The sequence below is a fragment of the Saimiri boliviensis genome, chromosome 14 (assembly GCF_048565385.1).
Source record: "Saimiri boliviensis isolate mSaiBol1 chromosome 14, mSaiBol1.pri, whole genome shotgun sequence".
In the NCBI taxonomy this organism is placed as follows: Eukaryota; Metazoa; Chordata; class Mammalia; order Primates; family Cebidae; genus Saimiri; species Saimiri boliviensis.
The window spans coordinates 20777574-20791614 of NC_133462.1; the positions used below are offsets into that span (position 1 = coordinate 20777574).

Genomic DNA, 14041 nt, shown 5'->3' on the forward strand with positions numbered 1-14041 from the left:
AAGCCACCACCGCCCCTCCCCGTCCTGTTGTGTATTTTCTTCCCTCACACGCACGCATACTGCCTCCTGACAAACTGCGTGATTCACACTTACTGGTCATGGCTATTGTCTCTCTCCCCTCTGGAATCTCAGCTCCACAAGGGAGAGATCTTGACCGTTCCACCCGCTGCCATTTCCCCAGCTCTGAGTCTAGGGTCTGGCACATAGTAGGTGCTCAGGAAGTATTTAATGAGTGGATGAATGAATACCATTCTTTTTTTTTTTTTTCTTTTGAGGTGGAGTTTCACTCTTGTTGCCTAGGCTGGAGTACAGTGGCACACTCTCGGCTCACTGCAACCTCCGCCTCCCAGGTTCAAGTGATTCTCCTGCTTCAGCCTCCTGAGTAGCTGCAATTACAGGCACACCACACCCAGCTGATTTTTTTGTATTTTTAGTAGAGATGGAGTTTTCACTATGACCAGGCTGGTCTTAAACTCCTGACCTTGTGTGATCCACCCACTCAGCCTCCCAAAGTGCTGGGATTACAGGAGTGAGCCACCACACCCGGTCTAATGAATGCCATTCTTGAGAGTTACTATGTATCCCAGGCCCCACCACAGATGAATCAGGCATGCCACTCTCCTTAATTTGGTCACAGCTTTGGGAGCACACAGTAGGCCTATGGACAGAGAGGGAAGGGACTCAGAGCCTGACAGCCTGGGTTCAAATCCTAGCTCCACCACTTTCTCCCTCCATGAGGTTAAGCAAGCAAGTCTGCCTTTCTGGGCCTCAGTTTCCCCATCTGTACCACGGGGATAATATCAGCGGTCCATCTGCTGGGCTGCCCTTTGGAGTCAATGGGCTCATTGTGTGGGGTGCTGACAGCATGACTAATTCTGAAAGCTGGTTCCCTTCCTGGAAGGGGGTGGAGTGGGAGGGGTGCGGCTGTGTGTTTTCCAATAGCCAACAATGAAACTCTTGTAGGCAGGGGCCCTCAGGCATGGAAAACACAGCCACCCCTGTGGGTTCTAGACAAAAGTTTCAGGTCTCAGAGCGGAGCTTTACCAGGGGATTGACATTCTTCCAAGATTGCTAGGAAGAAATACTAGTTTGGAGGGACATCGGGACATGGGGGTGGGTTCCCATTTCACCCTCTCTCCCTGCAAGAAGTGGCTTCGAGAGGGGAGGGGTGGGGGCAGGGTCTCTCCCACTTACAACTCCTGAGGAGAGGATGGGATAGGCTTAAGAAAACCTCTGGGCTGCAGTGATTGGCTCAGTGGGGTTTGATCAAAGTTAAACCCCACTTTGGAATTTTTTTTTTTTTTTTTTTTTTTTTTGAGACGGAGTTTCGCTCTTGTTACCCAGGCTGGAGTGCAATGGCACGATCTTGGCTCACCCAACCTCCGCCTCCTGGGTTCAGGCAATTCTCCTGCCTCAGCCTCCTGAGTAGCTGGGATTACAGGCACGTGCCACCATGCCCAGCTAATTTTTTGTATTTTTAGTAGAGACGGGTTTCACCATGTTGACCAGGATGGTCTCGATCTCTCGACCTCGTGATCCACCCGCCTCGGCCTCCCAAAGTGCTGGGATTACAGGCTTGAGCCACCACGCCTGGCCACTTCGGAATTTTTGTTGAGTACTCGGGGAAAGAAAAGATTTGAGTTTTGGACAATGGGGAATACACATGTAAGGACTGGAAACTTGGCCGTTATTATGCCACCACAAGAAAAGCCATCCTGAGGACAAACCTATTGCTATAGAGAACCACAGACCAAGAGAAATGCTGAGAAACTGGGTTAGCACCCTGATCAAACAATGCCCGATCTCCCCCTGGAATGTTCAGTTATGTAATTAATCTAAAAATCACAAAACACAATCTGTGACTGGTTTGAGTTAGTTTTTATGAGGCTTTCTGTTACTTGATTTTTTGATTTTTGAGACAGAGTCTTACTCTGTTGCCCAGGCTGAGATGCAGTGGCACGATCTTGGCTCACTGCAATCTCCACCTCCTGGGTTCAAGCAATTCTACTGCCTCAGCCTCTCAAGTAGCTGAGGAGCTGGGATTGCAGGTGGCCACCATCAAGCCCGGCTAATTTTTTATATTTTTAGTAGATCCGTGTTTCACCATGTTAGCCAGGATGGTCTTGATCTCTGGACCTCATGATCCACCTGCCTCAGCCTCCCAAAGTGCTAGGATTACAGGCATGAGCCACCATGTCTGGCCAAGGCTTTCTGTTACGTGTAACCAAAACAACCAAAGGGTAGAGAACTTCTGTGGACCCAGAATCTCTACACTTTCACTGGGCTATGTCAGATGATTTTTACTCAGTTTGAGCCAATGTATTTCTTTTAGCTTCAATCAGTTTGAGTCTCTAGATATCAATTAGTGCTTACCTCGGCCAAGTCAGGGCTCTCTCTGCAGACAAACCTGGGTCCCATGAACCTTGATAGACATCTTTGAAATGAAAACACTGGGGCTGCTGGACTTGTTCTCCTTCCCAAGTTCCAGCTTGAAAAGGGGCCACAGGACTTGGTAAAAACAGAAGTGGAAGTGCCTGGAAACTCAACACTCTTCCCATCAGAGGAGGCAATGTGCAAGCTGCTCCCCATGGAGTGGCTGCACTCAATGGGGGGCACGCAGTCAGCGCCACTGAACACAAAGCCTGGGTCACACTGGCAGCCATCCTGGCATGGAGTCGAGCAGCTGTCGGGCCGGTCAGGCCCGGCACAAGAGCTGGGACAGGAGGAGCCGCAGAGCTCGTAATGGCTGTAGGGAGGACAGACCAGCTCTGGAAGAAAATAGGTGAGGGATAAATAATTGGGCAAACATTACTATTCTGGAGCATTTCCAACCAGCAGAGGACCAAGGGAGCAGAAAGAGGGTTTCGGGGGCCAAGGGTAAGTCATAAAGGCAAAGCGGGGGGAGGTGGAGGCATCAGCAGGAGGTAGCATAATGATGGCTGTGTGATTATGATGGTGATAATGGTGGTGAGAGTAATTGTGCTGATAGTGCTGGTGATGGTGATGGTGGTGATGTGATGGTGTTGATGGTGATGGTAATGATGGTAATGATGGTGGTGGTGATGGTGGTGGTGGTGATGATGGTTGTGGTTGTGGTAACAATGGTGATGGTGGTAGTAGTGATAATGGCAATGGTGATTACAGCAGTGATGGCGATGCTGGTGGTGATGGTGGTGCTGCTGCTGATGATGATGTTAATGGTGGTAATGGTGGTGGTGGTGGTGATGATGGTGATGGTGATAGTGACATTGGTGGTGATGGTGACATTGGCAGTGGTGATGAAGGTGTGGTTGTGGTTACAGTGATAATGATGGTGGTGATCATGGTGATAATAGTGACGATGGTGATGGTGCTGATGGTGGTGATGGTGGTGGTGATGATGGTGATGATAGTGATGATGGTGATGGTGATGGTGGTGGTAGTGATAATGGCAATGGTGATTATAGCAGTGATGGTGATGCTGGTGGTGATGGTGGTGATGATGATAATGATGTTAACGGTGGTAATGGTGGTGATGGTTGTGATGATGGTGATGATGGTGATGGTGATAGTGACAGTGGTGGTGATGGTGATGATGGCAGTGGTGATGCAGGTGTGGTTGTGGTAACAGTGATAATGATGGTGGTGATAATGGTGATGATAGTGATGATGGTGATGGTGGTGATGGTGGTGATGATGGTGGTGATAGTGATGATAGTGATGGTGGTGATGGTGGTGATGGTGGTGATAGTGATGATGGTGATGGTGGTGATGGTGGTGGTGATGATGGTTGTGGCTGTGGTAACGATGATGGTGGTGATGGTGATGATGGTAATGCTGGTGGTGATGGTTGTGGTTGTATTAAAACGATGCTGGTGGTGATAATGGTAGTGCTAGTGGTGTGCGCCACCATGCCCAGCTACTTTTACATTTTATTTATTTATTTACTTATTGAGATGGAGTCTCACTCTGTTGCCCAGGCTGGAGGGCAATGGCATGATCTCAGGTCACTGCAACCTCCACCTCCCAGGTTCAAACAATTCTCCTGCCTCAGCCTCCCAGGTAGCTGGGATTACAGTTGCCCGCCACCACACCCGGCTAATTTTTGCCACCATGCCTGGCTAATTTTTGTATTTTTAGTAGACATGGGGTTTCATTATATTGGCCAGGCTGGTCCAACTCCTGACCTTGTGATCTGCCCACCTCGGCCTCCGAAAGTGCTGGAATTACAGGCGTGAGCCACCGCACCCAGCCAGGTTTGGCATGTTTCATCTACGGCATTGCCCCAGCTTCCTAGGGAATTGTCCTGTGATACCTGCAGGCGGCGACCCTGTCTGGTCCATCTACGCAACTTCCCTTCTGATGGCTCCCTTCCCTGCCTCAACCAAAACCCTCCCAGAACCACCCTCACCTGAGGAAGGAAGCTCAGACTTACAGGATTTGCAGGTTGGGCTTGGAGACAGATGAAAGAGAAAAGCAGAAAGAGGTTCAACAATCACAGGCTTTGGAGGAGGCTGAGGCAGTGCCCCCAGGGTCCTGCCGGCAGCTGGGGGATCACAGAACTCAGCACCACTACGCACAAGCCACGCCGCCTCCTCCTCCTCCTCCTCCTCCTCCCTCCTGCCAGGCCTCCCGCCTGGCCTCCCCCCAGCCAGTCCTCCTTCTCTACCCGGTCAGGCTCTCCCTCCCAGCTGCTGACAGCTTCTGGTACAGTTTTAGACACGTTAAAAAACCTCAACCCCATAATAACAAGTGATTTTCATACAGTCACTCAACATGAGAGTCATTAATTTTTTTTTTTTTTTTTTTTTTTTTTTTTTTTTTTTTTGAGACGGAGTTTCGCTCTTGTAACCCAGGCTGGAGTGCAATGGCGCGATCTCGGCTCACTGCAACCTCCGCCTCCTGGGTTCAAGCAATTCTCCTGCCTCAGCCTCCCGAGTAGCTGGGACTACAGGCGCGCGCCACCATGCCCAGCTAATTTTTTTGTATTTTTAGTAGAGACGGGGTTTCACCATGTTGACCAGGATGGTCTCGATCTCTTGACCTCGTGATCCACCCGCCTCGGCCTCCCAAAGTGCTGGGATTATATGCGTGAGCCACCGTGCCCGACCCAAATTTTTTTTTTTTTTTTTTTTTTTGAGACAGAGTCTTGCTATGTTGCCCAGGCTGGAGTGCAGTGGCATGATCTCGGCTCATGGTAACCTCTGCCTCCTGGGTTCAAGCGATTCTCCTGCCTAAGCCTCATGAGTAGCTGGGATTACAAGCGCCCGTGCCCACTAATTTTTGTATTCTTAGGAGATACGGGGTTTCACCACGTTGGCCAGGCCGATTCTCCGCTCACCTCGGCCTCCCAAAGTGCTGGGATTACAGGCGTGAGCCACTGCGCCGGGCCGTGTTTTATTTTATTGTTTGTTTGAGACAGAGTCTTACTCTGTCGCCCAGGCTGGAGTGCAGTGGGACGATCTCAGCTCACTGCAACCTTCGCCTCCCAGGTTCAAGCAATTCTTCTGCCTCAGCCTCCCGAGTAGTTGGGACTACAGGCGAGTGCACGCACCTGGCCCCTGCGCACAGGTGCGCATTATCACAGGCGTAGCCCTCGGAGCAGGCAGGGCGCCCGTGGGGCGGATGCGGCAGAGCCGCGCCCAGCGCGGGTCCACGCATTGCAGGGAGCGGCTGTGCTTCGCCACGTGGCGGCTGAGCCGGGAGTAGAAAAGGCGCGGGTAAGGAAACAGGACCTGCAGGCCACATTTGCCCAATAACTATTGTGTAAACCAATAATTCTTCTTTTTTCCTAGGGAGATCTGAGAGTGTTTCTGTTATTTTAACTGAATGCCTCTGATGGATATAGACAAAAATGGGTGTGTAATCAGAGAACAGAGGTAAAATGTGGAAATAACGGAGGCAGAATACGTTTTTCCCTTGGGGCTGTGGGTTTGGGTGAAGGGTTAGGGTTCCTAGAACCCACAGGTCCCCAAAGCTGGTGCTTCCCTGAGCCATGCCTGGGCTGTCCCTCCGCAGGTGGACCTGGGTCCCATTAACCTGGACAGACACCTCCGAGATGGCCATGAGTGGGCTGCTGGGTCTGTGCTCTTTTCCCAGCTGTACCCTGAAGAACGGCAATAAGCTGGTGGAGCCACAGGATTCGGCAAAGACGGACACACAGGTACCCGAGAACTCAACACTTTTCCCATCAGAAGTGATGATATGTGAGTACCCGGCTGCCTGGCAGGTGCCAGGGAAGAGCGGGTGGCACCCGGAGATGCCGCTGAGGGTCCCACATCTCTGCCCTGGCTCACAGGAGGAGGGGGAGCAGTACATGGCATGGGTGGAAGCTTGGCAGTGGCAGAATTGCTCATAGTGCTCCCCAGCCCAGAAGACCTTCCCTGCCGGGTGGTAGCTGCCCCCCATGGAGCAGCCATACTGGATGGGGGGCACACAGTCTGTGCCACTGAGCGCAAAGCCTGGGTCACACTGGCAGCCATGCTGGCACAGTGTCGGGCCGCTGTTCAGCAGGGCAGGCTCAGTGCAGGAGCTGGGACAGGAGGAGCCCCAGAGCTCATAGTGGCTGTGCGGGGGACAGGTCAGCTCTGGAGGAACACAAGTCATTCAGTGCAAGGATGTCAACTCACTGCTCCAAGTTCAAGTGACGTTCCCTGTTATCTCCCCGGAGCCCAGCTCGTGGCAAACCTCCACGGATACCTGTTGGAAGAATGAATGAACATGTCGAAGCCTTCTCTATAGCACGCATGTGTTCCACTTTAGCATCCACTACATGCCAGCAGGAGGCTGAGGCGGGAGATCACTTGAACCCGGGAGCTGGAGGCCGCAGTGAGTCGAGATGGTGCCACTGCACTCCAGCCTAGGTGACAGAGCAAGACCCTGTCTCAAAAAAAATCACATCCAGACCATCCTGGTCAACATGGTAAAACCCCGTCTCTACTAAAAATACAAAAAATTAGCTGGGCATGGTGGCACGTGCCTGTAATCCCAGCTACTCAGGAGGCTGAGGCAGGAGAATTGCCTGAACCCAGGAGGCGGAGGTTGCGGTGAGCCGAGATCGCGCCATTGCACTCCAGCCTGGGCAACAAGAGCGAAACTTCGTCTCAAAAAAAAAAAAAAAAAAAAAAAAAAATCACATCCTAGGAACATCCTAATGCAGGGTGCAACCCTACAGGGTCCTGTGAGCCCCTCTCTGCAGGTGTGGAGACGAGAAACCGTGGAAATAAAAGACACAAGACACCAAGAAAGAGAAAACAGAGTTTGGGCCCAGGGGTCCACTGCCAACCAAAGCACAGAATCCGGCAGTGGCCCCGACTGCCTGGACGCTCTGACTTATTGAGTACAAAGCTGGGGGCAGGGCAGGTGGGGCGAGGCATTGGTGGTCAGTGATAGGGTCAAGTACATCACATGTCATCTAGGTAGGGGCCCAAGGCTTTCTAGTAGCCGAGATGAGGTGAGGAGCATAATACGTCAGCACTTTTCCATACTTGTCAAAAAAAAAAGAACAAAGACGGCCAGGCGCGGTGGCTCAGGCCTGTAATCCCAGCACTTTGGGAGGCCGAGGCGGGTGGATCACGAGGTCAAGAGATCGAGACCATCCTGGTCAACATGGTGAAACCCTGTCTACTAAAAATACAAAAAATTAGCTGGGCATGGTGGCGCGTGCCTGTAATCCCAGCTACTCAGGAGGCTGAGGCAGGAGAATTGCCTGAACCCAGGAGGCGGAGGTTGCAGTGAGCCAAGATCGCGCCATTGCACTCCAACCTGGGTAACAAGAGCGAAACTCCGTCTCAAAAAAAAAAAAAAAAAAAGAACAAAGACATTAAGATTTATATTACTTTTACTGATTATCTCTTCTAAGAACAAAGGAACCAAGTGCAGAAGCAGAACATGAGAGTGGACATGGAACGTGACCGCTGAAGCACAGCATCGCATAGAGACAGTTAAGCCCCCGGATGTCTGCAGGTATCCCTGACAGCCGTTAGGCCTACACAAGAGCTTGGAGGAGCAGAGTTTTCTCCTAACTCCTCTGGGGAAGGAGACATCTCTGACAACTCCTGCAGCTTGCTAAACTGCAGGCCCTTTCCCAATGCTGGCACTGCCGCATAGCCAAGGTGCCCTCCAGCAGCCCTTAGACAGGTGTGACAGAGGGCTTAGATCAGGCGTCCCCAAACTATGGCCCCTGAGGCCATTTATCCGGCCCCCCGCCGCACTTGAGGAAGGGGCACCTCTTTCATTGGTGGTCAGTGAGAGGAGCACAGTATGTGGCGGCCCTCCAATGGTCTGAGGGACAATGAACTGGCCCCCTGTGTAAAAAGTTTGGGGACACCTGGCTTAGATTGTCTTTCGTTAGGGTCATTCCTTTCACAATGTCACCCCAGGTTCACACTTCGAGACCTGAGAGGCATTAGTAAAAGAACTACCATCACCTCTGAATAACTAAGATCACCTATGAATAACTACAATGGTTATATCTCTAGTATATTTTCTTCTTCATTATTTATATGGGAATAGGCTGAAGCTCCTGACTCCTGCCTTGGCACTTATGGGGTCTCGGCCCCACATCCTAGGACCTGGGGACACAGCGATGACCAAGACGGAGATCCCTGACCTGGTGAAGCAGGTGTTCCAGTGCAGACGTTGACAAGCCGCACCCCTGGGGCCAAATCTGGCCCTCCACCTGCTTTGGCACAGCCTATGGTCTAAGAATAGTCTTGACATGTTTAAATGTTTAAAAGAAAAAGAAATCAAAAGAGGACTATTTTGTGAGGCGTGAAAATCATGTAAAATTCAAACTCCGATGTCTATAAATAACGTCTTCATGAAAGCGGCTCGCTGGTCCGTGTATCGCCTGCGGTGTTCTTGTGTTACAACAGGAGCTTTGAGTAGCTGTGGCAGCCTATGGCCCAGGAAGCCTAAAATATTTATTATCTGGCCTTTTACCATAAAAATGCTGACCTATTCCAGAGTGGGGGATGGACGACAAACTAGCAATAAATAAAAGATCATTTCACATGGAGAAACTGGGTCAGATCTGTGCTACCCAGCTTTACATAGCACAAAGTGGCTGAGCCCAGTGGCTGATTTGAAGACAGTGGCCAGGGCGGGCCTCTCTGCAGAGGTGATGTGGGAGCCCAGGCCTGCATGATGGAAGGAGCCAGCCATGTGTGCGGCGGGGAAAGAGCGTTCCAGGCCGGGGAAATAGGTGCAAAGGCCCAGTGGTGTGAAGGCATCTGGCGTGGTCCAGGGACAGCAGAGGCTAGGGTGGCTGACCCTCAGTGTGGAGTGAGCTAGATAAAGCCAGGGTAGGAGGAGGCAGGGTGAGCCGGGAGAGGCAGCCATGGGGGCCTCTTAGGAGGAGGCCTGGAGGTCAACTTTCATTCCAGAGGCAAGGGAGACCTAGGGATGCTTTTAATCAGGAATCTGAGGAGATCTGACCTATGCTTTTTAATTTTTTTGAAACAAAGACTTGTTCTGTCACCCAGGCTAGAGTGCAGTGGCACAGGACCCATTGGCCCAGAACAGGGCGAAAAGGCCTGGCCAATCTGCTGGGGAAATGCCTCGGGTATGAACAGAGCCACAGGCTGTGAATCAGGACCTGACGCGGTGGCTCACGCCCGTAATCCTAGCACTTTGAGAGGCCGAGGCAGGTGGATCACCTGAGGTCAGGTGTTCAAGATCGGTCTGGCCAACATGGTGAAACCCCATTTCTACTAAAAATACAACAATTAGCCAGGCATGTTGGTACACCCCTGTAATCCCAGCTGCTCAGGAGGCTGAGGTAGGAGAATTGCTTGAGCCCAGGAGATGGAGGTTGCAGGGAACCAAGATCTTATTACTGCACTCCAGCCTGGCCAACAGAGTAAGACTATCTCAAAATAATAATAATAATAATAATAAATAAAGTCAAGGCTAAGTTGAAAAAAGAGAAAGACGAAAAGAAAGGAGAAGAGATAATTTGAATAAAATAACACAAGTAGCACCCATGAGATTTGTTCATTGTTTGCCCCAAGCTCCATAAGGGCAGGGATGTTGATTTGTTCTGTCCCCTGTATTTCTCTAGTACCTAGAACAATGCCTGGCACATAATAGGTGCTTAATAATATTAGTTGAATAAACGAATAGCAAAAATTAAGACTGCCACTTTCAAATGTATGAATTTGGGGCAATACTGAAGTAACATGTATAAAACTCTCAGTACAGTACGTGGCACACAGGAAGTACTCAAAAACGTGCATGGATATGTTTATTAATATACATTATTATTATTTAGAAGTGAAACAGGCATTGTGGCCAAATGCTAACTCGCAAAGTGTTAAAAGATTTGCCCAAAGCTGAATATCACCTTCTTAGAATGAATTTCTGTAATTTAAGAACAAATCTGAAAGTGTTTTAAATAGTTATTACTACTGGCTGGGCGTGGTGGCTCACGCCTATAATCCCAGCACTTTGGGAGTCTGTGGCAGGCGAATCATGAGGCCAGGAGATCAAGACCATCTTGGTTAATACAGTGAAACCCAGTCTCTACTAAAAATACAAAAAAATTAGCTGGACATGGTGGCAGGCGCCTGTAGTCCCAGCTACTCGGGAGGCTGAGGCTGGAGAATTCCTTGAACCTGGGAGGCGGAGGTTGCAGTGAGCTGAGATTTCACCATTGCACTCCAGCCTGAGTGGCAAGAGCGAAACTCCGTCTCAAAAAAAAAAAAAGTTATTACCATCATAATTCTATTATCCACAATTTTAGCAGGAAAATGTTTCAGGTTGAACACCTTACTGAGGGATCATTTATCTGCTTTGTCAGCTGTTAATTTGCTCCTATAGTCCATAAGTTCCTAGGGCAGTTTTAAGATGTGGCCCCACATTTTTTGACCTGCCTTCCACCACCAAAGGGTGGGGTCTCCATCTCCTCCTCTAGAATCTGGGCAGGTTTGTGATTGCTTCAGCCGACAGAGTAGAGCAGAAATGAGACTGAGGTGTAAAGGGCAGTGTCTCCTGGAATGCTCACTCTGGAGCCCTGATCTATCAAGTGAGAAGTTCAGATGTCTTGTGGTAGCCATATTGGAAGGAAGCCCAAGTCAGCCAGACAATGAGTTCAGTTACCAGCTGAGCCCAGCCTTTAAGTCATCCCAGCCCAGGTACTAGACTTGTGAGTAAAGAGCCTCCCTTTGGGAGACCGAGGCAGGAGGATCACTCAAGCCAGGAGTTAAAGACCAGCCTGGGCAACATGGTGAAACCCCATCTGTACCAAAAAAAAAAAAAAAAAAAAATCAGTTGGATATGGTGGTGAATACCTGTAGTCCCAGCTACGGGAGGCTGAGTTGGGAGGATTGTTTGAGCCCAAATGGTAGAGGTTGCAGTGAGCCATGATCACACCACTGCACTCCAGCCTGGGCAACAGAGTGGTACCCTGTTTCAAAACAAACAAATGAAGCCTCCCAGTCCCTGTTCCTTTAGGCTTTCTAGCTAAGGACCTGGTCATCATGGAGCAGAGACAAGCTGTCCCTACTGTTCCCTGTCCAACTTTCTGAGTCACAGAACCCGTGAGCATTTACTGTACCCACTAGCTTTGGGTGGTTTGTCATGCAGCAAGAGCCAAAACAGCTCCTGGCTTCATAACGGCAGGATTGAAACAGTGTTACTTTTTATGCAGAAACTAAAGTCCATCTCCCTACTTATGCTGCTATCTGAATATTTGCAATAATTATTTCCAAATACAAAATGAATGACCTTCACCATCATTGCTAATCATGGCCATGATTTTATGTATGAAATAACTGTTGTGGCAGAGTAGCTGTACATTTCTCCTTCAACCCGACTGGGAGAATGCCAACGTATAACCACATACAGAGCTATTGGTTCCAAGTGACATCCAGAAAGCTTTTCTGTATTTGAAAGGGAATATGTAGATATAAATGCTAAATAGGAATGTAAAACTTGGCATGGGTTCCTGGTGTAGTTGCACTCATTCCATAAGACGGGTCAAATATTTCTGACTCTGAGTGGCACCACAATGACATGGAAGTAATTTCCATATTCAGCTTTTCTGAAGACCAAGATCTGGCAGGACCTCAAAGCAACCTTGTGACTGTTATTATTATTTTTTCTAATATCTTCCTGGCTCCTTGGGGTGAGTGGCAAGGTTGCTGGGAGCAGGAGAAGAAAGTCCTGCTCACGGACCCCTGGCATACAAGGGTAACTAGTGAATGGCTGTTGAGTGTGTTAAAACGTGTGCTCTGAATGAAGAGACCCCCCCCCCCAAATAGGCTTTGTGTGAGCAACATGGCTGTTTATTCACCCAGGTTTGGGTAGGCTGAGTCCAAAAAGAGTCAGCGGAGGGTGGTGGGATAGGAATTGGGTTTATAGGTTTGGAGTAGGCAGTGGAAAGTTACAGAAGTTATAGTTTAGGGTGGGTTTTGCAAGCTAGGAGCAGGTTGTAGGGTCTGGAGTCAGGAGGTCGGTTACAAAGTCCAATTGCCTTATCAACTGAGGTGGGAATAAGGAACAATAGAACAACGTGGCAAGTTAATTAGGCGCTGCTGGAGTTGAGCATTCTTCCCCTTTCTGTGGTCTTCCAGTTACTTCAGGTTTTCCAGGAACTCATCTGGAGTATCCGTGCAGGTCACAGGGGTTACCATGGCGTCCCTGGCGCTGTCAGTCAGCGTAAAAGACCTTTCCCCAGCCCCTCCACTCCTCCAAGAACGCAATAATGCAGATGGAGCTCAGAATGGCTGTCAGAGGTGTTTGAACCAGAGCGACTCCCCCTTGAATAGGGCCTGGGTAAAATAAGACTGAGACCAGCTGGGCCGCATTCCCAGTTAGTTGAGGCTTTCCAAGTCAGAGGATGAGACTGGAGGTCGGCACAAGATACAGGTGATAAAGACCTGTCTGATAAAACAGGCCCCAGGTGAGCCTTTCTTCAGTGGAACAGCAGGTTTTCAGCAGCACGTGGCCGATTCCAAGCAGGAAATCTCGTGTCTCACAATGTTGGGGCAGCAGTGCCCCCTGGTGGCCACTGGGGCTGCGTGAGGCTCTGCAGAGGCTCTAGAAAAGGGCTTTCCGCCCCAAGAAGCTACCAGATGGAGAAAGGGGTGTGGCGGGGGGGCGGTGTCTCAGGTTTTGTTCCCAGGGTCTGGCGCGCCTGTCTCCATCTTACAGGACCCCATTTTCCATGTTGCTCTAAGGTAGATGTCTTTTTTGCTCACTGAGCATCTATTTCCACTTCTGGAACTAGCACCCTATTTCCTTTGGGACTACCACACTCAGGACACGTGGTTCTTGAAGACCTAGCTCCTCCCACTCCACCCCATCTGCCCATATCCCATGCATTGGTGCCAGTGATTTGCCAAGCGATGAGCACGTGTGACCCAAATCAATAATGGGAACTGGGCCTGGAATTTTGTTGTTGCCTGGGACTTTTTCTGCAGAAGTGATTGGGAAAGAGCTTGTGTGGAAAGGGACATCCCTGTGTCTAGTCGTAGGAGAAACTGTTTTACACAGCTTGTTTCCCTTTCCTTGGAAACGAAGCTAACACAGAGTAATGCACAGCAGCTGAATCCAGCAGTACCTGAAGCCAGTGTGCTCCAGGGAAATTCCAGTTCAGTGAATCAATTAAAATCTTACTTTTTTTTTTTTTTTTTTTGAGACGGAGTCTCGCTCTGTCACCAGACTGGAGTGCAATGGCACCATCTCAGCTCACTGCAACCTCCGCTTACCTGGTTCAAGCGATTCTTCTGCCCCAGCCTCCCGAGTAGCTGGGACTACAGGCAAGCGCCACCATGCACAACTAATTTTTGTATATTTGGTAGAGATGGGGTTTCACCATGTTGACCAGGCTGGTCTCGATCTTTTGACCTCATGATCTGCCCACCTCTGCCTCCCAAAGTGCTGTGATTACAGCCATGAGCCACCGCGCCTGGCCAAAATCGGATTTCTAAAGTCAGTGGGAACCGAGGGACCCACACACTCTGCCCGATTTGCTCCAGGTCCTCATTCATCCCAGGTCCTCATTCTTCCCCTCCCTCCCCGCAAAATGTCCAGATTGCTGTGTACATTTGTAAGCTCG

General features: G+C 49.9%; 1 protein-coding gene across 1 annotated transcript; it reads right to left on the bottom strand.

The window, feature by feature from the left end:
• Positions 1-1596: 1596 nt before the first annotated feature.
• On the bottom strand, positions 1597-6585 carry LOC141581150 (zonadhesin-like). Its single transcript, XM_074385689.1, has 2 exons — positions 6057-6585; positions 1597-2470 (listed from the first exon to the last, which is right to left on the bottom strand). Exons 1-2 carry the CDS (start codon positions 6583-6585, stop codon positions 2370-2372), a joined length of 630 nt encoding a protein of 209 aa, XP_074241790.1. The 3' UTR covers positions 1597-2369.
• Positions 6586-14041: the final 7456 nt, after the last annotated feature.

Coding starts and splice junctions, on each gene's coding strand:
- LOC141581150 (XM_074385689.1), bottom strand. CDS start 6,585: ATGACTTGTGTTCCTCCAGAGCTGACCTGTCCCCCGCACAGCCACTAT. Junction 2,471..6,056: donor GGGAAAAGAGCACAGACCCA/GCAGCCCACTCA, acceptor CTTGGGAAGGAG/AACAAGTCCAGCAGCCCCAG.